This window comes from Ips typographus, linkage group LG5 (assembly GCF_016097725.1).
Source record: "Ips typographus isolate SLU linkage group LG5, UJ_Ityp_2.0, whole genome shotgun sequence".
NCBI classification, from domain to species: Eukaryota; Metazoa; Arthropoda; class Insecta; order Coleoptera; family Curculionidae; genus Ips; species Ips typographus.
Window position 1 is genome coordinate 13,217,564 of NC_138426.1, and position 21,123 is coordinate 13,238,686.

Sequence of the window (21,123 nt, forward strand, 5' to 3'; positions counted from 1 at the left end):
GTCGTTTTATTACTACACCCAAGTTGATTCTTTTCCAACATTTAATTTAACACACACTTAAATAACATTAAGTATTAGCTATACCACGCGCCGTCTGGTACTGTTCATATGCAAATTCTTCCACGTGTTTAGGATCGTATTCCAGACCGACATAATCGATTTCCAAGCAAAAATCGCCACCATGTCGGTCTTGAACTGATATTCCAAAACTACTTATATGCTCCAATGGTATTGGGTACTGGTCGTCTTGAACTCTCCCTTTTGATGCCAGGAAAAACTTTGAAAATGGTATCTAAGAAATAATTGCTTTTAATTTTTAAAGTTTACAGTTTAATCAACTTGTATAACCTTTGCAATTTGCCAATAAGGTCCACCTCGCGTGTACAAAGCAAAATGATAAACATCAAACCAAGCAACGTCATAAAAGCCTCTAGTACCCAAATTGATCAAATAGGTCCTTCCATCACCTCGGACTTTCAATATCAAAGTGTTGTAAGGGTGCCAATCTAAGCAGGTGTCTCTTTTAAAGGATTTTCGGAACCGTTTAGTCTTCAAACTGCAATAACCGGCTCTAACGATTTGCCCGTCTTTAGGCACTCTCAAATTGATATTGCCGCTGAACACAGCATTGCCCAAATTGTTTTTCACCAAACTACAATGACTATAACCTTGATTGTGGTCGGAATCTGCCGTGACAATCCAATTGTCCAGCGACTCATTTCTAAACCTCCAGGCCACATCAGTTTCACCGGGGCGAAATGTATTTATAGAATCAGCTGTTTTAGGAATAAAGGTATGTTAAACATTAAAAATGCAGTGAAAGTGTATAATAAGAAAATGCATCAAAATAAACCTACTCTCAAACTTCTCTTTCCACTCGTGACACCACAGTTTGATTTCGTTTCTCATTTCGCTAAGACCGACTCTCATTCTCGTTTTAAAGTCTGGAAGAGGCTTATAATCATAACCGCCCCGATCGTCTCTCTCCCAAAATGCAAACAACCGGTTGGAGGTACTTAGAGCCCTTTTTCCCAAGTGATCAAGGGCAACCACTTTCGGAGCTAGGCTTCGAACTAGAGAATTCATTTTTGTTACACTTGTAATCCAGAGGATTTACAGCGGGAGTTAAATTAAAATCATTTTGGGGTAAATACAAAATTCATAAACATTAAATACATAACATAACACATAACCTCAAATTGGGTGGTCAATCTTTTAATTGTCTGTCTTCTGTTTTGCTACACGTTAAATAGAGACGCAAACAACGAAGTTGGCTGTCAAAAAGTTTAAATGTCACTGTCAAAATAAAATTGTTAGGTTAATAATTCAATAAAGTTTTTGACGTAGTTTTCTTGAAATTATTTTTTCTACATTTTACATATTTTTAATGTAATAAATAAATTGTAAATCCAGTCTATTAGCACCCTTCAACGTCATGTGGTCTTTTTTTTCGCGGGACGCAGCCAAAGACTTCCAATACGAAATTGGGGAGGTTGTGTCTGAATTTGAAAATCGTAGTGTTTGGTCCTTGCACAAGGGAAAGAAAAAGGTAAATATTTGTTTAAACTTTTATTAGTAAGCATTTCTAGAGGTTTATAATGTGGTTTAATCACTTAGGGCACCAGTGAGGAAGTTTCAGTGTTTGTGTATGAAATTAAAAGTGGCTCTGATGTCCTATTTGAAGCTGCCAAACTTGCAGTAAAACGTTTGAAAACTCTCCGTCACCCTAGTATACTCATATATCTAGACAGTTTAGAGACTGAAAAAGTCTTGTATCTAGTCACTGAATATGTCGAACCTGTAGGAATACATTTAGATAAACTATCTTTAGATGAACACCAAAAGGACTTGTATGTTGCCTGGGGAATATTTCAAACAACTGTATGTACTGCTATGTGATATGAAAATGTGATTGTGCATATTTAAGTTATAATTTTAGAGGGCATTGTCATTTCTGAATAATGATGGAAGCTTGAGACATAACAATGTAAATATTTGGTCAGTGTTTGTGAACAACTCTGGGGAATGGAAGTTGGGAGGAGTGGAGTATGTATCCAGTGCTCTGGATGTCAATATTACCATACAAAAAGCTACACCAGCCTTAGACGTCTATGATCCTCCAGAGAAAAATGATCCTAGTAAACAGAGATTAAGTACTAAATGGTTGGTAAGCTTTTTTCCAGTGACTGTATGTGTTTTAATACCATAATAGTACCAGTTATTGTCAGTTTTATAGACTACTTCCAAAAGTAAAAAGTAGCTTGAAATATTTGCTTGTTTCAAAGTGTCAGAGACTTTCTAAAAAGTGCCAGAGCCTTGTACAAGTGTTTTAACCCTTTCTAGAATTATTTTAAATTGTCAGAAACCTGCAGGACCATTTTGAAAGTTTCATAAACCTTTAAATGCTATTGAAAACCTTTAAAAAGTACCAGCGACCTCTACAAATGTCTCAAACTTTCCTATTACTGTTTTAAATTGCTAGAAGCCTCTGGAACCATTTTGAAAGTGCCAGAGATCTTTAAGGGCTGCAGAGAAATCAATCAAAATATCACAATTTTGATCACCAACATACATTATTTTGTAGTTCTGCAGATATGTGGGGATTGGGATGTTTGATCTGGGAAATATTTAATGGACCACTGTATCAGCAAAGCTCATTAAGGAATGCTGATAAGGTTTGTAGCTTTTTATTTTTTTTTATAACTTTTGATGGTCATTTAAAAAGCATTTGCATTTTTTTTTTTAATAGATTCCGCGTCAATTGTCGAATTTATACTCAGAATTAATAGGCCCCAATCCACAATCTAGACCCAACCCTGCTGATATTATAACAAGATGTAGAAAATTAGGTGGATATTTTAAAAATGATTTGGTTGATTCTTTGCTCTTTCTGGAAGAGATTCAGATCAAAGACAAAAATGAAAAGAATCGGTTCTTTTCAAATTTAACCCCCCATTTGGATATTTTTCCTGATAATATTTGCAAGCAAAAAATATTGCCACAACTTATTACTGCTTTTGAATATGGAGATGCAGGATCAGCTGTTTTGGCACCCATGTTCAAGGTATTTTTCAAAGATTTTCAGCATTCTGTGGAGTTAAGGCAATTAATTTTCAGTTGGGCAGACTTTTGGATGAAACAGAGTATCAAAAAAAAATTGTGCCATGTGTTGTTAAACTGTTTGGAAGCAACGACAGGGCGACAAGATCGCGTCTTTTACAGCAATTAGAGCATTTTATAGGTCATTTACAGTCTAGTACTGTCAATGATCAAATATTTCCACAGATTGCTCATGGTTTTATGGATACTAATCCGACTATTCGTGAACAAACTGTCAAAGTATATTTACCGCAATTTTCTCCCAACAGAGATCTAAATTAATGGTTTTCAGTCTGTGATACACTTAGCTCCCAAACTGAGCTATAACAATTTGAACGTGGAGGTTTTGCGGCATTTCGCCCGCCTACAGTCAAAAGACGATCAAGGCGGTATCAGAACAAACACAACAGTTTGTTTGGGGAAAATTGCGCATCATTTGCATCCGCAAATCAGGCAGAAAGTTTTGATATCCGCTTTTATTAGGGCGATGCGCGATCCGTTTCCTCCCGCTCGTAATGCTGGTAAATTTCCCCTTAAGTTGGTCTACTAAAATTACTAATTTAGGGCAAATGTAGGTGTTTTGGCGTTAGCGGCCACCCAACAGTATTACTTATTGGCGGAAGTGTCACAACGGATATTACCTGCACTGTGCCAACTTGCCTTAGATCCAGAAAAATCCGTTAGAGATTCTGTGTTTAGGACTATTAAAGGGTTTTTGGGTAAATTGGAGAAAGTTTCTGAGGATCCTAGTTTAAGGGAAAGCATGGGTGAGTGTCCTAGATTTTTTCTTTTTTCAAAGAGATAACTGTTGAATTAATTGCAGAGGCAGACGTAAACACAGCCACGCCTAGTTTAAGTAACGCGGCCGCCACTTGGGCTGGCTGGGCTGTGACTGCGGTGACCGCCAAATTCTACCGTAGCCAATCAGACACTGTAAAATCCATGAACACTTTTGCCAATAAAATATTGAATAAACCGGGTTCTTTAGGTATTTTTCGCATATATATTCTTGTTACTTATAGTAATTTTATTTGGTGTACAGAACAACCATCAAGCAGTAGCATTTCAACCACGACTTCCAGCGTGACGTCAATGACGTCTTTGGAGCACGAAGAGGGGAGCAGGGGGATCGAATCAGCCTCGGACTACGACTACGATCAATGGGGTGACAACGATAATTGGGGCGATATTGAGGTAAAGTCCCTCTCAGGCCAAGTGGCAGTGACGTAATAATTGTCGTTCCTGGTTTTCATTCAAAAACAAACACAATTTGATTCATAATTTGGGTATTTGGGCAGTTACAGACCTGAAACTTTCACTGAGGCTCCTAACTAACCTAACCTAACCTATTTACCAGGGTCTTATTGAAAAATATTTAAAACTGGAATAATCAAACAGTAAATGACAAAAAACGCATTCACTTTATAGGTAATTCAAAACTAGTGAATAATAAGCATATTTTTAAACAGTCGTAAAAACATTTCTGTTTTACCCTTGAGATCCGTTTAAATCGTAATAATCTAAGACATAATAATGATAAGTATAGACAAAGAGTGGCAATGGAACTGAAAATTAATTTAAGTAGTTAGATTTAGAGTTTAAAACTAAAAAACGGTCACGTAATCTTTAAAATTAATATTATTGAAAATAGTCACGTGACCCGTCAAATATTTTGTCATTTACAGTCAGATAATCTTCAAGGTTCTGTTTTGGAATTAAATAAAAGTCACGTGACCTTTAAAAATAAAATTTGAGTATTGAAAATCGTCATGCGACTTTATGAACTGTAAAAAGAGTCACGTGACCTTTAGGATCCGTTTTGAAGTTAAAAAAGAATCAATTGGACTAAAAAATTAAATTTGAGTATTGAAAATCGTCACGTGACCATTTGCGCATTATAAGGAGTCAGGTGACTCTTGAAATAATAATTTTACATCTAAAATAGTCACGTGACCTTTAGGATTTCGTTTTGACATTAAAATAATTGAAAATTGTCACGTTGCCGTTTGCACTGTAAAGAGGGTCACGTGTCTTAAAAAAAATATCAGTTTAAACTGAAAAACTATTACGTGATCCTTCAAATGACATTTCAAACTGTCATGTGACATTATAAATTCCATTTTTAATCTTAAAAGAGTCACGTGACCTTCAGGATCTGTTTTGACGTTAAAAGTCACGCGATTTGAAAAAAAATAGTCAATAAACATAAAAACTGTCACGTGACGTTTAAAAATGACGTTTTAATCTTACAAATAGATACGTGATTTAGTCTATCAGTTTAAAACTAAAAAACGGTCACGTGACCGTCAGAGATTCTGTTTTGAGGTTAAAAAAGAGTCCTGCGACTTTTAAAATAAATAGAATCATAATTATCGATACCTCAAACCAGAAATTCTTATCTTGTTCAGTTTTCAAAATACGAGTAATTTTACTCAAATTTATTTGAAAAAATCATAGCTTTCTTAGTAAGTTCAGATGGGATAGCAAAAGAAAGCGGATTATAGGAAATACTGCAAAAGTTGGCAACTATGTCTGTAAACGGCTTCTTTTTTGGGTGCCACTTTATAATTACATTGCGCTGATTGTACTTATCATTTAGTCTATGATATAAGTGAATTTCAATATGTCGTCACTGTCATTTCTCCTGGGACAGAGAGTAGGTTAAATTTAGCTGATTATGATATATCCTGTAAAAATGTGCAGACTGGGGGTCAAATGGCAAGTAGTAGCGGTAGCGGGGGTGTAACCGGAACCCAAAGTGACCCTACTAGTCCTCCATCAGGGTCCGGGGGTGCAAAAGTGACAGCTGACGGTTGGGACAACGAAGAGTGGGGCAGTTTAGAAGAAGAACCCGTAAGACTTGCACACTTTGTAACTTTTAAATTAATTATTCTTACGAACTTCTTCAGGAAGCAGAAGCTGGGTTAACATCACCTTCTGATGCTTGGAGCCCCGACACAGTACCAATAATTTCACCGGAATCGGACACTACAGTTTCCAGTAGTGTAACGAATCGCAGACCTCAACACGGCTGGGAAGACACTGAATTTGAACCAATTGATGAGGATTCTTGTACAGGTGAGTGGTGGCGCAATAATTTCATTTCGAAAAATTAAACAATTTGCACTATAGATCGACAAAGATTGGAAGAAGCCAGACGAAAACGTGAAGAGAAAAAAATCCAACGCCAAAAGGAATTGGAAGCCAGAAGGGCAAATCGAAGTGGTGGTGGACCTATGAAATTGGGAGCAAAAAAAATCTAAACTTTTGCACAACTCAAACGGGTACAAAATCTAATATTTGCTGTCAAAGTGGAGGAAAAAAAGAGAGATGTTGCAATAACGTAAACTGGCAAAAATAGAAGTTTGCGATTTCAATCCACTATGAGGCAATAAAAACTCAAACGATTTTCAAATAATCCCTAAAAAAATATTAATCCATCTCTGTTAAACCTGCTCTACGCTCATCTATGCCAAAGTTAATAATTTTGCCTTGGAACTTATGGATTATTGACGTTTAATTAATTTACCTGCTAAGGACCAATCAAAGAGGCATTATTTGTTTTATTTTTGTATTATATTAACTTCGAGTTAGTTTTACCGTTATATAGCAAATTTTATTCAAACTTTTTTTATGTTATAATATAGCTTTTAAGCCTAAAAAGATTCTATTGTACTTTAGGGCCATTTTGTAAATAAATTCATATTATCAAGTATTTAATGGCCTAATTAACCTTCTGCTCAATGGTTTGGTATTGGAACTAGATAAAAGAAAACATTATTTGATTTTGGAACAATATTATATTCAATAAGTGATACTCATCAAAAAAGCAAAGCTGTACATTAAAAAAATACTGTGTAATCCAATATCAACGGCTTAACAATACTATACAGATCCCGATTCTCTTCTTACCACAAAGTATTACATAAACGACGTATATCCCTAAAGCTAATTATTGAATGTATATTATTTTAGACCTATTTTTCATTTTATGTTCGATAAAAATATCAGTTGTCACATATAAAGCGAACCTACCTATAGCTTTCTATATTGATTTCTCTATGGTTATTTATTAATGGTTTGTGTGATATAATAAAATGTAATACTAAAAAAAATATGGATATTCATTAGTCTTAATTTTCGGTCAATTAGTAATTAACAAAATCATTAATGCAACTGTTTAGTAGTTAAAAAGTTAGTAAATGACACACAGCAAAAAAATCGACATTTACTAACGTCTAGCAGAACAATGTGAGCAATTATTTATTGAAATGGCGTCATATGGAGGTTAGTGACTATACTTATTCCAATATTAGCCATTTCTGTTGGCCGCCCTGTACAACACTCACCTGTCTTAGTCGTAGTGAAACGAACACAAACTGAACATTTTATTTCATTTTTGTATCTCTATGAAGAACTTTACACTTAGGGACCAAAGTGTGTGTCAATAAATTTTCATATTAAAGCCAATAAGTTTGTCAGCAGTTAGTTTGGATGGTGTCTATTAAAAACGTCAGTATCACCGTATTATGTATTGATAAATAAAAAACAAATTGTATAATATGAATTGATAATTATTTAACACTACAAATAAAAGTGAAGCAAATTTAAGTTGAAACAGGAAAGCCTGTATGGCCCTTTTTTATTTTAAATGCAAAAAAGTGTTTAATGGACTGTTTAAACATATTATTTCAGTCCTTCAAGCTGCAACGTTACACTAGTAATAATGAAAAAAATCATAGATCAGACCGTTTCATCGGTTTTCTGTCTTTGTTGTTTATAATAATTGCCTTATACTCAACGCGTAGTTTAAAAAAAAAAACAGTTAATCCCTGTATCGGTACAATTCAAAATAATAATAATAATAATAAACTTGACTTGCTTCAGTTAAACAACAACAACTTACGTGTAACCTGCACCTGCACCACTCTCCCTAAACGACATAATCTCATCCTGTTCAATCACAAGTCCGTACACGTGGCTTTTGACCAATCATTCAAAATATTGTGTGTAAATTGGCACTATACTTAAACGTAAATGTTTCGACTAGCACTTGTTTACGTCGGGCGGGGTGGACAGATATTCGTCGGGCCGTTTGTGGTCGTTCAAAGCCTTGACGGTGTATTGGTCCTGGGGCAATTCGGATTTGCGACGAACCAAAGGTTTGTTCGCGTTACGAGTCTTTTTAGTCTAAAAATCACGATTAAGTCGCTTTATTAAGTTTGTCGGTTTCGAATCGAATAATAGTTGTACCAGTATTTACTATTTGGATTTGGGATAGTTTACTCATCGGCTGTCTATACCAATGAAAGCGCTGCTTAATAAAATAATCAAAATTATTAACGTGATTTCAAAATAGTATAGTATAGTCTGTTTAGTGACTTTTCACTGTTGCGTCACAAAAAACTTTCAAATATGTCGGTGAAAATGGCCTTTAGAACACTTGTTTTTCAGTTCAGGTTTTCAGTTGAATTTAGGAGTTTATGGCAATTTTAAACAATTCTTATACAAGGTTTGGAACACTTCAAGCCTCTGACACTTTTTAGAAGGTTGACAGTAGCATTTAGAGGTCTATGGAACTTTCAAAATGGACCTAAAAGCTTCTGGCAATTTAAAACAGTTCTTGGAAAGTTTAAGACAGTTGTAGAGAGCCCTTGAGCCGTTTCAGCAAGCATTTAGAGGTCTTTGGCACATTTAAAACGGTCCTAAAGCATAAAGAGCCCTCTGACAAATTAAAACAAGTCTGGGAAGCGCTTTTTAGAAGGTTCTCAATACCAGTTAGAGGTCCATGGAACTTTCAAAATGGTCCTAGAGCCTCTGACAATTTAAAACCAGTCTGGGACGGCTTAAGACACTTGTAGATGCCTCTGGCACTTGTTAGAAGGTTGTCAGTAGTACTTAAAGATCTCTGATAGATTCAAAATGATCCTAGAGGCTTCTGGCAATTTAAAACAGTTCTGGGAAAGTTTAAGACAGTTGTAGAGTGCTCTTGAACTTTTCAGCAAGCATTTAGAGGACTTTGGCACATTCAAAACGGTCCTAGAGCCTTCTGACAATTTGAAACAAGTCTGGGAAGGTTTAAGGCACTTATAGTGGCCTCTGGCAATTTAAAACCAGTCTGGGATGGTTTAAGACACTTGTAGATGCCTCTGGCACTTGTTAGAAGGTTGTCAGTAGCACTTAGAGGTCTCTGACAGTTTCAAAATGGTCCTAGAGGCTTCTGGCAATTTAAAACAGTTCTGGGAAAGTTTAACACAGTTGTAGAGTGCTCTTGAACTTTTCAGCAAGCATTTAGAAGATTTTGGCACATTCAAAACTATCCTAGAGGCCTCTGACAATTTAAAACCAGTCTGGGACGGCTAAAGACACTTGTAGATGCCTCTGGCACTTGTTAGAAGGTTGTCAGTAGCACTTAGAGGTCTCTGACAGAATAAAAATGATCCTAGAGGATTCTGGCAATTTAAAACAGTTCTGGGAAAGTTTGTTGACAGTTGTAGGGAGCTCTTGAACTTTTCAGCAAGCATTTAGAAGTCTTTGGCACATACGAAACTATCCTAGAGGCCTCTGACAATTTAAAACCAGTCTGGGATGGCTTAAGACACTTGTAGATGCCTCTGGCACTTGTTAGAAGGCTGTCAGTAGCACTTAGAGGTCTCTGACAGTTTCAAAATGATCCTAGAGGCTTCTGGCAATTTAAAACAGTTCTGGGAAAGTTTAAGACAGTTGCAGAGAGCTCTTGAACTTTTCAGCAAGCATTTAGAAGTCTTTGGCACATTCAAAACGGTCCTAGAGCCTTCTGACAATTTAAAACAAGTCTGGGGAGGTTTAAGGCACTTGTAGTGGCCTCTGGCACTTGTTAGAAGGCTGTCAGTAGCACTTAGAGGTCTCTGACAGAATCAAAATGATCCTAGAGCCTTCTGACAATTTGAAACAAGTCTGGGAAGGTTTAAGGCACTTGTAGATGCCTCTGGCACTTGTTAGAAGGTTGTCAGTAGCACTTAGAGGTCTCTGACAGAATCAAAATGATCCTAGAAACTTCTGGCAATTTAAAACCAGTCTGGGAAAGTTTAAGACAGTTGTAGAGAGCTCTTGAACTTTTCAGCAAGCATTTAGAAGTCTTTGGCACATTCAAAACTATCCTAGAGGCCTCTGACAATTTAAAACCAGTCTGGGACGGCTAAAGACACTTGTAGATGCCTCTGGCACTTGTTGGAGGGTTGTCAGTAGCACTTAGAGGTCTCTGACAGAATAAAAATGATCCTAGAGGATTCTGGCAATTTAAAACAGTTCTGGGAAAGTTTGTTGACAGTTGTAGAGAGCTCTTGAACTTTGCAGCAAGCATTTAGAAGTCTTTGGCACATTCAAAACTATCCTAGAGGCCTCTGACAATTTAAAACCAGTCTGGGACGGCTAAAGACACTTGTAGATGCCTCTGGCACTTGTTGGAGGGTTGTCAGTAGCACTTAGAGGTCTCTGACAGAATCAAAATGATCCTAGAGGCTTCTGACAATTTAAAACAGTTCTGGGAAAGTTTAAGACAGTTGTAGAGAGCTCTTGAACTTTTCAGCAAGCATTTAGAAGACTTTGGCACATTCAAAACTATCCTAGAGGCCTCTGACAATTTAAAACCAGTCTGGGACGGCTTAAGGCACTTGTAGATGCCTCTGGCACTTGTTAGAAGGTTGTCAGTAGCACTTAAAGGTCTCTGACAGAATCAAAATGATCCTAGAGACTTCTGGCAATTTAAAATAGTTCTGGGAAAGTTTAAGACAGTTGTAGAGAGCCCTTGAACTTTTCAGCAAGCATTTAGAAGTCTTTGGCACATACGAAACTATCTTAGAGGCCTCTGACAATTTAAAACCAGTCTGGGATGGTTTAAGACACTTGTAGATGCCTCTGGCACTTGTTAGAAGGTTGTCAGTAGCACTTAGAGGTCTCTGACAGTTTCAAAATGGTCCTAGAGGCTTCTGGCAATTTAAAACAGTTCTGGGAAAGTTTAAGACAGTTGTAGAGTGCTCTTGAACTTTTCAGCAAGCATTTAGAAGTCTTTGGCACATACGAAACTATCCTAGAGGTCTCTGACAATTTAAAACCAGTCTGGGATGGCTTAAGACACTTGTAGATGCCTCTGGCACTTGTTAGAAGGTTGTCAGTAGCACTTAGAGGTCTCTGACAGAATAAAAATGATCCTAGAGGATTCTGGCAATTTAAAACAGTTCTGGGAAAGTTTGTTGACAGTTGTAGGGAGCTCTTGAACTTTTCAGCAAGCATTTAGAAGTCTTTGGCACATACGAAACTATCCTAGAGGCCTCTGACAATTTAAAACCAGTCTGGGATGGTTTAAGACACTTGTAGATGCCTCTGGCACTTGTTAGAAGGCTGAGCACTTAGAGGTCTCTGACAGTTTCAAAATGATCCTAGAGGCTTCTGGCAATTTAAAACAGTTCTGAGAAAGTTTAAGACAGTCAAAACAACTTGACATTAATTGAACCGTCAAACTGACAAAAGCGGGTAGTATGATGTTATAAAACCCACATTTTTATTCGATCTTCATCTATTGAAATGATCTAAGGGATGTGACGCAACAGTCAGAAGTCACTGAACAGAGTCTACCTACGAGTACAGGATGTCAATTGTATTTATTTAGGATGTCAAATAATGAAAAGTTCCATAAAAATTCTACAATATTGCTGGGGCAGAAATGTTGCCAAGCCTATAGAAAAGTTTTTGGATAATTTTTTTAACTTTCTGAATTAAAATAAAACGAAATTTAATCATCTCCTCATACTTAGACATTAAAACCAACACTATATGTGACACCCTGTACATTGAGTAGGCACCATAAATTTATCCAAACACAATAATAATTAAACATTGGACAAACCAAAGGAGTAAGTAACACTGAGTTGCAGCAAAAATAAGAACAAACCAAGCAAGTACATTCAAATGCTTACCTGCAATGCCTCCTGCTCTAAATTGTCTAAATTAACTTCGTCCTCGCCTTCCGGGCTCGTTATCACATTGTTGCACTCGGCGGAAGCCAGTTGTTTGATAATGAGCTCGTATTCCGGGCTGTTTTTCGCCAAATTGTGAACTCGATCCCACAATTCTTGACGCTGATTTTGCCTCTCTTGCTCCCTAAATGGCCATTTTTTTTATTGAACCTTGATTAATTAGTTTCGAACGTACCGTTGCCGTTCTTGTCGATACTGTTGCGTGCACTCGTCGAACAACTTCTGGTTCATTTCCATAAACAGTTTGAGAGCGTTGTAGATCAGGCCGTGGATAGTTTTGTTCCAATGACTTTTCGAGTTTTTGTACAGACTGGGAAACATTATCGGTAGAATTACGGTCGCGTTCTCCGAGATCAGGGACATGACGTATTCGTTATTCCAGTAGTACAGCGCCCTTTCTGCGACTTGAAAATGAGGTGAACTGACGCATTTTGCGAGTTGCCGAAATAGAGGCACCATTATCTGTCAAAGTTAGGAAATAATTCAATTATTCGATATTGTGTAAAACATCTTTTATTGTTCTCGCGGAATGAGTTTACCCGTGCGTCATTTCCCTAGGCATTTACGAAAATTATACCTGCTAATTCCACCGTTTACCACAATCGGTGTAACTTTTAAGGATCTGGTTCATTACGGTTGAAACTCTCCCTCCATCTCGCAAACAGAACATATTCCAATATACATTTTAATTTAACAGGTCACTCTCATAAGCTTGCTAAACTGTGGAACAAACCGCCAAACCGTCAACCATAAACTAATTTTTGGGGTTATGATTCTAAATTTTAAGGAAAAACCTGTCAAAAGTCACTTTTTTCTTAATTTACCGACGGAACTTCTCGATCGAGGTGTGGTAAATCCAAAACCGACCATAGGAAAACCGTGTAACGGACAGAGAAACGTACATTATTGCATGCGCGGGACTAAGACAGAAAACGAAAAAAATATCAAGTAGGCCATATTTTCAGCGCGCTGTTGCCAAACGCCAAGTATCACTCCATTACCGTCGACAAAATTAATTTTATTGAATACTTGGCGTTTGGCAACAGCGCGCTGAAAATATGGCCTACTTGATATTTTTTTCGTTTTCTGTCTTAGTCCCGCGCATGCAATAATGTACGTTTCTCTGTCCGTTACACGGTTTTCCTATGGTCGGTTTTGGATTTACCACACCTGTATATTCGGTATATGGGTAAAATTTCAGAATGGCAATGGTAGTTACCAAAAACAATTTTCGAACGCTCTAGGTTAAACACTTCATCCTTGTCTATTGTTCACTTTCAGAAAGGGTCTCCAAAAAAAAACATTTACTGATTAGCGTTTCTATTTCAGTCATTGTCAGTTCGAAAACCATAAAAATTTATTTGATTTGTTTACTATTAATTCTTTTCCGTTTCTTTGTGTTGTTAATCATATATATAGTTTTCTATTTACCACACCACCACAGTTCTTTTAAGAGCTATTGTTTCTACGCTTTTAATATTCTGTAAGTACTTTCATAATATTATTATTAATATTTTTATTTTTTTTATGTCGGCTGTCACGATCTAACCAAAATTGGCACAATTACTAACCCGTTTTGAAAAAAAAGTGGGAGTGTCTATTATGGTTTTTATTTAGCCATTTGGTTTTTCCTAAATTCGGAATTACTTACTATAACAGTATTTTTTTAGAAAATGCCTGGAAAAATTCTCCACAGACAAGCCCAGCAGTTAATTCTTAAACTTTGTGAATATTTTGAATTGGAAAAAACTAATGGAGGACCTTTAGAAGCTTTATCATCTGTTCAGGAAGAAAATAAGAAATTTTAAGACCTTACATATTCTTACTGATGTATTTTTTTTGATACTAGAAGGTTGCAGTTGCTTTGAAAATTTCCCGCAAAACTGTTTATTCCATTCGGAAAAAGCAAGCAAGTAATCTTATGATTTTCTCACCTAGAAAACCTAAATCGAAACGTTATCGACGGGCCAAGACCACTGATTTATCTGAAAGCATTAAAATGGGTGTTCGAAATACATTATATGATATGTATAACCATAGTATGTTAATAATAGTAAAATATATCTACTTTTGTAAGAAACATCTATTAACATTTCATTGTTTCTAGAGACTGATATTTTTGGGTTGCATTATAGATTTTTCTTAAAAATTTCTTGAAACATATTAATAATAAAGTCATAGAAAAAATAAAATAAGCGTCTAAAATGTTTTCCAGCGGGTTTAAAATAAAAATAAGTGGATTGCAACTTGAAAATGAGATATGAGATACTACAGCATCACTCAGAATGTCTTATTGAATTTTTATTTTGTTGTATTTATTTTAGAGAAACATGTAACCATCCAGAACCTAAATCAAGAGCTTAAAGTTAAAGAAATACATACATATTGGTGATACATCTCTGCGAATGGTAAATAAATTAGGTTTCAAATTTAGACGGAATTCTATGATCCAAACGGAGACTTCTCATAAATAAAAAATGTTATTTCGGTCAAGATATTTTTGATTTTCTTTGGTATAAGGTTGTTTTAGTGCAAATTTGCAGCCAAAGATCTCTACTTTCTGACTGACAATACACGCAAAATTTTAAACGTGACGAAGCTCTTTGTTGACAAAAACTTGATTTGATTCATATGATTATAAATGACGTAGCCTTCGTGACGCACGGGTAAACTCACTCCGCAAGAACAGTACTTACCTTCTGAAATTCAGCAGCTTCAATTACGTCCAAAAGTTCTTCCAACTCGTTAAGGAACATGACCTCTTTGGGGCTGTGCGTTTTCGGCCAGTATTTCAACAAACTAGTAATAACCGGCTGAGTGAGAGAGGGGTCTTTCTCTAGAAACTGTACAACGCAATACGCCAGTTGCGGATGATACACCGAAAGCGATTTCACTTTGTGCAAAGGCATTAACACCCTCAAAAGAAACACCTTGTGCTCCTCCTTCAACGGCAAAGCGAAACCGTTGATGATCGATCCCAAAATCTCCAGAAGCTCACCGATGCCGTTGTGGTGTTCCGTTTCGTATATGAACCTTAATGTGACAGGTATTGCCAAACTGTGTGATAATAATCTAAACAAATCTTACCTATAAAACACGTTGTTAATTTGTTTCCTAATAAATGCCCTTAAACCTAGAAATTTCCCGTAGATCCTATGCAGGGTGGTTTTTAAAAAGTCCCGTTCACGCGGATCCTCCGAATCGAACAGATCCAGCAGCATCAAAACAAACTTCTGATCGATGTATCGTTTAGCAATGTTGGGCTCAAAGTCCGGTGCTTCTAATACTCTAAGGAAAAGGTCGTAGACCAGTTGTAGATGAGGCCACGCCGCTTCCAACGTCGGCTCGTCTTCTTCAGGGTCAAATTCGGCACCGTTCGGATTTGATGAGGGTGGCAACGTTCTAAACAGATTCACAGCAAACTGAAAACGACGAATTTTAGCTTCTACACAAATCGTCACAAAATTTAAGTTAAACCATATTAACAGCCTCTGGGTACACGTTCTCAGTGATAACTCCCTTGTTATGGGTGACAAACTCCACCATTTCGCTCAGTGCGGTCCGTTTCACTTCTTTCCACTTCAGATCGGATAGTGGATCCGATGCAAAATCGAACATAACGCAACATTGTCTCAGTTTCTGGATGAATAGCTCCTCTCTTTCGTTTGGTGCTGCGTCTGCAATGAATTTTAGTAAGTTTTTTGTTGCGGTACAAGCTTCATAATAACTCAAGATAACAAAACAGTTCAACCTAGGCGACAATGTGTTTTAATAGAATAACATGTATATTATATATAAATAATCTTTATTTTCAACAGAAAAAAGACTATCGACCACTTGGTCTTTCTGCATATGTTTACAGTGGGATTTTTTTATAGTTTTAGCATACATGTTAACTTATTCTAATTATTTACAATTTATTTACAAAAAAAAAAAAAGTAGTCTTAGTTAAAGTGCTCTAGTAGGGTGGCAGTGGGAAAGAATTAACGGGATTGTCTGTTTTGTCTTGTTATGCACAGTGGGTTTATTATTGTCCAGTTGTTTGGATTATTTTTCCATTTGTTTTGTAGTTGTATAAGTCTGTCTGTTATTTTGGTCATGTTTGTACGTTCATAGAGAAGTTGGTTGGATGGGTTGTGTAGTGGGTTTTCTGGGTGTCTTATTTTGGTTATTAGTCTTAGAGCAATCTGTTCCGTAGTCTGAGTATATCTTGTAGTTTTGTCAGTAGCGTTTGCTCTAAGTAAGTGTCCGTAGTCTAGAACTGATCTACATATGGATTTGTATATTTGTGTGGCGGTTGTAGTGCTAATACCTTTATTTTTGTATGTCAGTGTTTCAGTTCTTGCAATAGAATAACAAAAGTTACTAAAAGATGATTCACATTATACACACCTTTTAGTAATGGTAATTGAGTAATAGGTGGACGTTCTGCGGACGTATTTTTTAAAGGCGGAACCCCGTACTTTTCTACCCCACTTTGTGTAACCTCCTTGGTTGATTCGGTTCCATTTAAGCCTTTAATATAACCGTTTTAAATTTGTCGATTTTTATGAAAATCACCAACCATAATAGTTTTTGCCTGCGGTGACATTATTCTGACTAACTCCCGGCGTTTCTGCCATAGTTTGACTGTTTTCCACTGCGAAAGCTTTGAGTGAGTCAATGCTGGCCGAAGCCACTAATAGGTCAAGCCCACTATGAAAGGACGGCGATTTAGGAATGCCTCCAGGTGACTGGGTTATTTGAAACGTTTGCCAGCTCTTGCAAAAACCACAAATTTGTTTTGAGAGCGAAAGCAAATACAGAATATAACTTTAATACCTGGTGGTATGTAGAGGAGTGCACCATTTTTTACAGTCTAAAACGACGCATAACAGCGTCGCCCCAACTATTGAATCCAGTGAAAAAAACCTTCCAATTTTGCACTGTAAACACTTGAACAACAGAGTATAGTAAAACTAAACAAAAACTGATCTTGTCATGTTTGATTGAATTGATTAACACAAATTGCTAAACAAGCACTTCTAATTAGGACAATGGAAGAAAAAAAACACACTTAAACCAGCAAAGCAAATACTATAAATTAGCGATTCAATTAGCGTTGCATGACGGTTGTGCATCAACAATGGTCGCGTTTTTCAATAGGATCTACGAAAATATCGGAACTTGTCTAAAATATATGTTAGTAAACCTTCAGTCAATAGCGCAAAATGCGGATAAATTCCATTGAACCAAGCACTAAAAAAAGACTCAAATGTATGATAAACGCGGCTTACAACCAGAAATAGCGATGCTAAAACGTCAATATTCAACTAGAATGGCTAAAAATATGTACGTAAATCGGGAAACAATCCGGAAAAACTAAAGGGAGGGTATGGATTATTGTTTGCTCTGTTGCCACGTGCTCAAATACAAAACTCCAGATGAATTGACTTGGAAAGTATGTGAATAGAAAACGTTTTCAGTAAACGCGTAAATCAAGTTTAAAAAAAATTGTTTATCATTTAGGACAAGTACTAAAACCAACAATGTTTATTATTAAAAGTAGTACGCATTTGCTGTATATAAACGGTAGATTTTACCTAACAAAATGTTGCAAAAACCCTCTGGCCTAAACCAACAACAATTAACACAAGTAATTACATTATTGCTTAATGACTGCATTTTTTATGTTGTCCACATACAAAAAGCTCTATATTGCAACGTTGCATGTCCGGAATACGCATTAAAGGGCATGCGTCACCTGTTGGAGACCTTCCCCCTTGCGCCCTATGAGTCGATAATAATATGGGGGAGTTTGATGGATTACCTGGGATAAAACTAAAGTTGTAGACTATACGACCTTGATGGTTCGATTAAGCTAAGTTTGATCAGAATTCATAGGTAGATCAAATAAAAAAAGCTGGCATGATCGTTTGTTGTTTAATAGCTGCATTATTTTTACAACCATTTAGTTCTCCTTTAATGGATTATGAATGTTGTTTTGTACAGGTCAATGAAGCAATATTACCTGTTTTTAGTAATAATGATCATCAAAACCAACAAATGTTGTCAAAAAAAAAACCAGCTTTTAAGTTAACTATTTTGAAAACAGCTTTAATGACAGTGTAAACATTTTAAGGCAGATAATCTGGAAGTGACAAGCTTATAATTAACTGGAAGTTGTACTACTAAAATAAATCAACTTGAACGTAAACCGATAGATCATCTAGTATTTGGATTAATTCCAATAATTATTCGTCACAAACTATTTATTTACGCCTTGTTACATTAGATTTTAATTTTTGTTTAACAATAGATTATTTCTACACACAGTGGTTGAATGCCAACACTTTTTTCAAGTTTAACTGAAGCATTTTTGTTTTATCTAAAATATTGTGGAGTCCCTAATCTATCAGTGTTAAGTGCAAAATCGGGCAAACCTTTGATATACTTTTAACCTTTATCAAACAATCAGTTGATATTGAAATATAAACAAAAATTTTGGTGACTTTTGCTAATTTTACTGACCTTGTAACGCAAGGGAAATATTATTATTAATGCTATGTATTTTTTTTTTGATAAACTTATCATAATTGTGTAAATGAAGTTGAAGCTTGAAAATAATTAACAGTTATAGGATTAGTTGCAAAATAAGTTTTCAATTTCATCCTGTATGTGTTTTAGTTTAGGTTTTAGAGTTTTCCAAGGAGAAGGAAAATGCAAACGTCATCTTCATTTTGATCAAAATACCGAGCAAAATACTCTAATTTTTCTCTCTCTGTCCTTATTGAATATTTAAACATAATGAAATGAGAGGAAAAAAACGTTTCACCTCATTAATCTAAGTTTCAAGTAAATAGTCTAATCTAATCTAATAGTAACAATGAACCTACTATTCCTGTAGCAGGTTTTTTCATTTCTGGGTGCCTATTCTTGAAACAAGGGAGTTATCAAGAGAAAGGTATGCAAAATGTGACAGAAACCTGCCATTATCAAGTCTTCTGTCACATTCTTTCTCTTGAGAATCCTGTTCCCAGCTTTCAAGAATTATCACTCTGGTTAATATTGACTCAAATTAGTGACATTTCCTTTCTCAATCAGTAATTGACGTCATCAAGTCAAATTGGCAAAAACAAACAAAATTGCTCACCTTTCAGCAATGGCAAAGGTTCCAGCTCCCTGTTTTTAGTAATGTTGAACCTGGAACTGGAGTGCCGTTTGTCCTTTTTGATCAGACGATTCTGGATAGCACCTGCACTCAGTTTGGTCTTGTTCAGGGGGGTGGGTGGTGGTGGGCCTTGATGCAGATTGACTTTGGGCTGCCGAATTAACGTTCATTACAACTCACGCTTTTTAGGCTTTTTTAAGGGTCGCACCCGTTCAAAAACGCTTTTTTTCCTGCGCCTAAATATACTGCTCAAATCCATAACAACAACTAAACTACTGGGGGTTCAATGCAAACACACAACTTTCACAAGTCCTTAAAAATGGCAGTTTAAAAACTTCTCCAAGCTTTAAGACTTGTTGAAAGGCTTAATAACTACAAACTGCATCAGATTGTCAGATCAACAACAAAACAAGTCTAGTTGCCAAAAATGTGTAATCGCCCACCATAATCGCGTTGATGTAAAAAAAGTAAACAACGGCGCTGTAGGTGAAGTTATTCGGGTTACCAGTGTATGTGTGTGATAGTGGAATCTCAAAAATAACAGAAACCCCAGTATAAATAGAGAAATGAGTGGCTATTTTAAGTTCAAGGTTTGGCTTTTCTCAGGTCAAGAGAACTAGTCAGTTGGGGACTTTGCAATAAATTAACTCTACTGACAATCATTGTTACCTTTCTGATTAAGAAAATTTGCTTTAATAAATTAAGACAAGTAATTTGATACTTTCAACCTACTACAGTGCCTAATAGTTCAATGTTCAGCTGCTTAACTTTATCCTATTTTTGCCTGTACAATACAACAGATATAACCAATCAAAATGTTCAATAAATGTCATCCCAGAAAAATAAACAATTCTGATTGGTTAGACACAAGCTTCCTGTTGTGTCAATCTATCAATCCTGCTTAACAGCTACTAAGCAAAATAAACATAAATGTGCAATGACTGTTTTCATGAAATGAAATTGCTAATTTGTGCATTCCAACATTGAAATTTGTAGAGGAAATGGTATTAACACTATTAGCAGTGTAGCTTCAGTTTTTAGATCAAAAACGGGTTGTTTAAACATTCAAAATCTATAACCAAACAAAAATTCTTACCTCCTGCTCACCATCCCCACTAGCTCCCTTCTCCTTGTCTGGTTGTTTCTCAGTTTTGTTGTTCACTTTGGCATCCTGCAACATTTTAAATACTGAAGCAAAAGTGACTAATACACAAACCAAAAAAACTGTTCATACTTTATAATCTGGTATTTTTAAAGCTAATTTTTCTAATGTCAAATTAATTAACTGAACTCACCATAATTGACCGTATATCACTCCAAGACTACTAATACAAGAAACCGTTATCCTCAGTTAAATTAGCACATTTAAGAAGCCACGCGGACAATAAACACTATAATAAATACGTAAAATGCCAGACACTCCAGAGTTTTCTCTTTATGATCCTCCTGTGTTCACAGCTAGTTTTTTTGTGAAGGAAACGTCCGGGTACTACACTACGAAACGCCGACTGGCCCACGAAACTAACAACTTTAACGATAATTAACAGTTAACTACAAAATGTAAGTACACGAAAAAATATAAACGTTTTAGCATTGTTTGTTGCCCCTGATCTTACCAATTTACTAGAACGATTTGTGGGGAGATCAGAATAGAGGATCGTTTGTCCATCAAACAAAATTGAAGAATTTCTGTTTGTTTGACATTGACAATCGGTGACATCTGTCAAACGTCACACATCACACTACACCGTTTACTTCAATAGTACTCCAAGGTTTAATTTTGTAAAGAAGAGTATTTATTTTGATATTCAATTTGACTTACTTTAAAACTTAACATGTTACGCTAATTATATCTTAAGA

At 36.0% G+C, this 21,123-nt stretch overlaps 3 protein-coding genes across 7 annotated transcripts; 1 reads left to right on the forward strand and 2 right to left on the reverse strand.

Moving 5' to 3' along the window:
- Positions 1-27: 27 nt before the first annotated feature.
- CIA30 (complex I intermediate-associated protein 30) lies at positions 28-1,189 on the reverse strand. The gene is made up of 3 exons (XM_081980536.1): positions 858-1,189; positions 349-776; positions 28-292 (listed from the first exon to the last, which is right to left on the reverse strand). The coding sequence occupies exons 1-3, from the start codon at positions 1,084-1,086 to the stop codon at positions 68-70; spliced, it is 882 nt and encodes a 293-aa protein (XP_081836662.1). The 5' UTR covers positions 1,087-1,189; the 3' UTR covers positions 28-67.
- Positions 1,190-1,307: 118 nt separating this feature from the next.
- Positions 1,308-6,814, forward strand: yata (N-terminal kinase-like protein yata). The gene is made up of 13 exons (XM_081980529.1): positions 1,308-1,549; positions 1,618-1,881; positions 1,940-2,163; positions 2,585-2,675; positions 2,750-3,064; positions 3,118-3,339; positions 3,392-3,620; positions 3,675-3,866; positions 3,923-4,087; positions 4,142-4,293; positions 5,803-5,952; positions 6,009-6,177; positions 6,232-6,814. The coding sequence occupies exons 1-13, from the start codon at positions 1,436-1,438 to the stop codon at positions 6,360-6,362; spliced, it is 2,418 nt and encodes an 805-aa protein (XP_081836655.1). The 5' UTR covers positions 1,308-1,435; the 3' UTR covers positions 6,363-6,814.
- A 62-nt stretch (positions 6,815-6,876) lies between these two features.
- Positions 6,877-20,942, reverse strand: wrd (Protein phosphatase regulatory B subunit well-rounded). 5 transcript variants are annotated; one of them, XM_081980532.1, is made up of 10 exons: positions 16,935-17,381; positions 16,678-16,873; positions 16,506-16,628; positions 15,591-15,790; positions 15,201-15,535; positions 14,810-15,146; positions 12,289-12,575; positions 12,054-12,237; positions 8,353-8,413; positions 8,149-8,289 (listed from the first exon to the last, which is right to left on the reverse strand). In XM_081980532.1, the coding sequence occupies exons 1-10, from the start codon at positions 16,959-16,961 to the stop codon at positions 8,285-8,287; spliced, it is 1,755 nt and encodes a 584-aa protein (XP_081836658.1). In that variant the 5' UTR covers positions 16,962-17,381; the 3' UTR covers positions 8,149-8,284. The 5 variants fall into 5 exon arrangements, with proteins under 5 accessions (XP_081836659.1, XP_081836656.1, XP_081836660.1 ...); XM_081980531.1 differs by having other exon boundaries at positions 8,353-8,416; XM_081980533.1 differs by lacking the exons at positions 8,353-8,413; positions 16,506-16,628; positions 16,678-16,873; positions 16,935-17,381 and adding exons at positions 19,246-19,414; positions 20,360-20,434; positions 20,559-20,942 and having other exon boundaries at positions 6,877-8,289.
- Between the last annotated feature and the right edge of the window lie 181 nt (positions 20,943-21,123).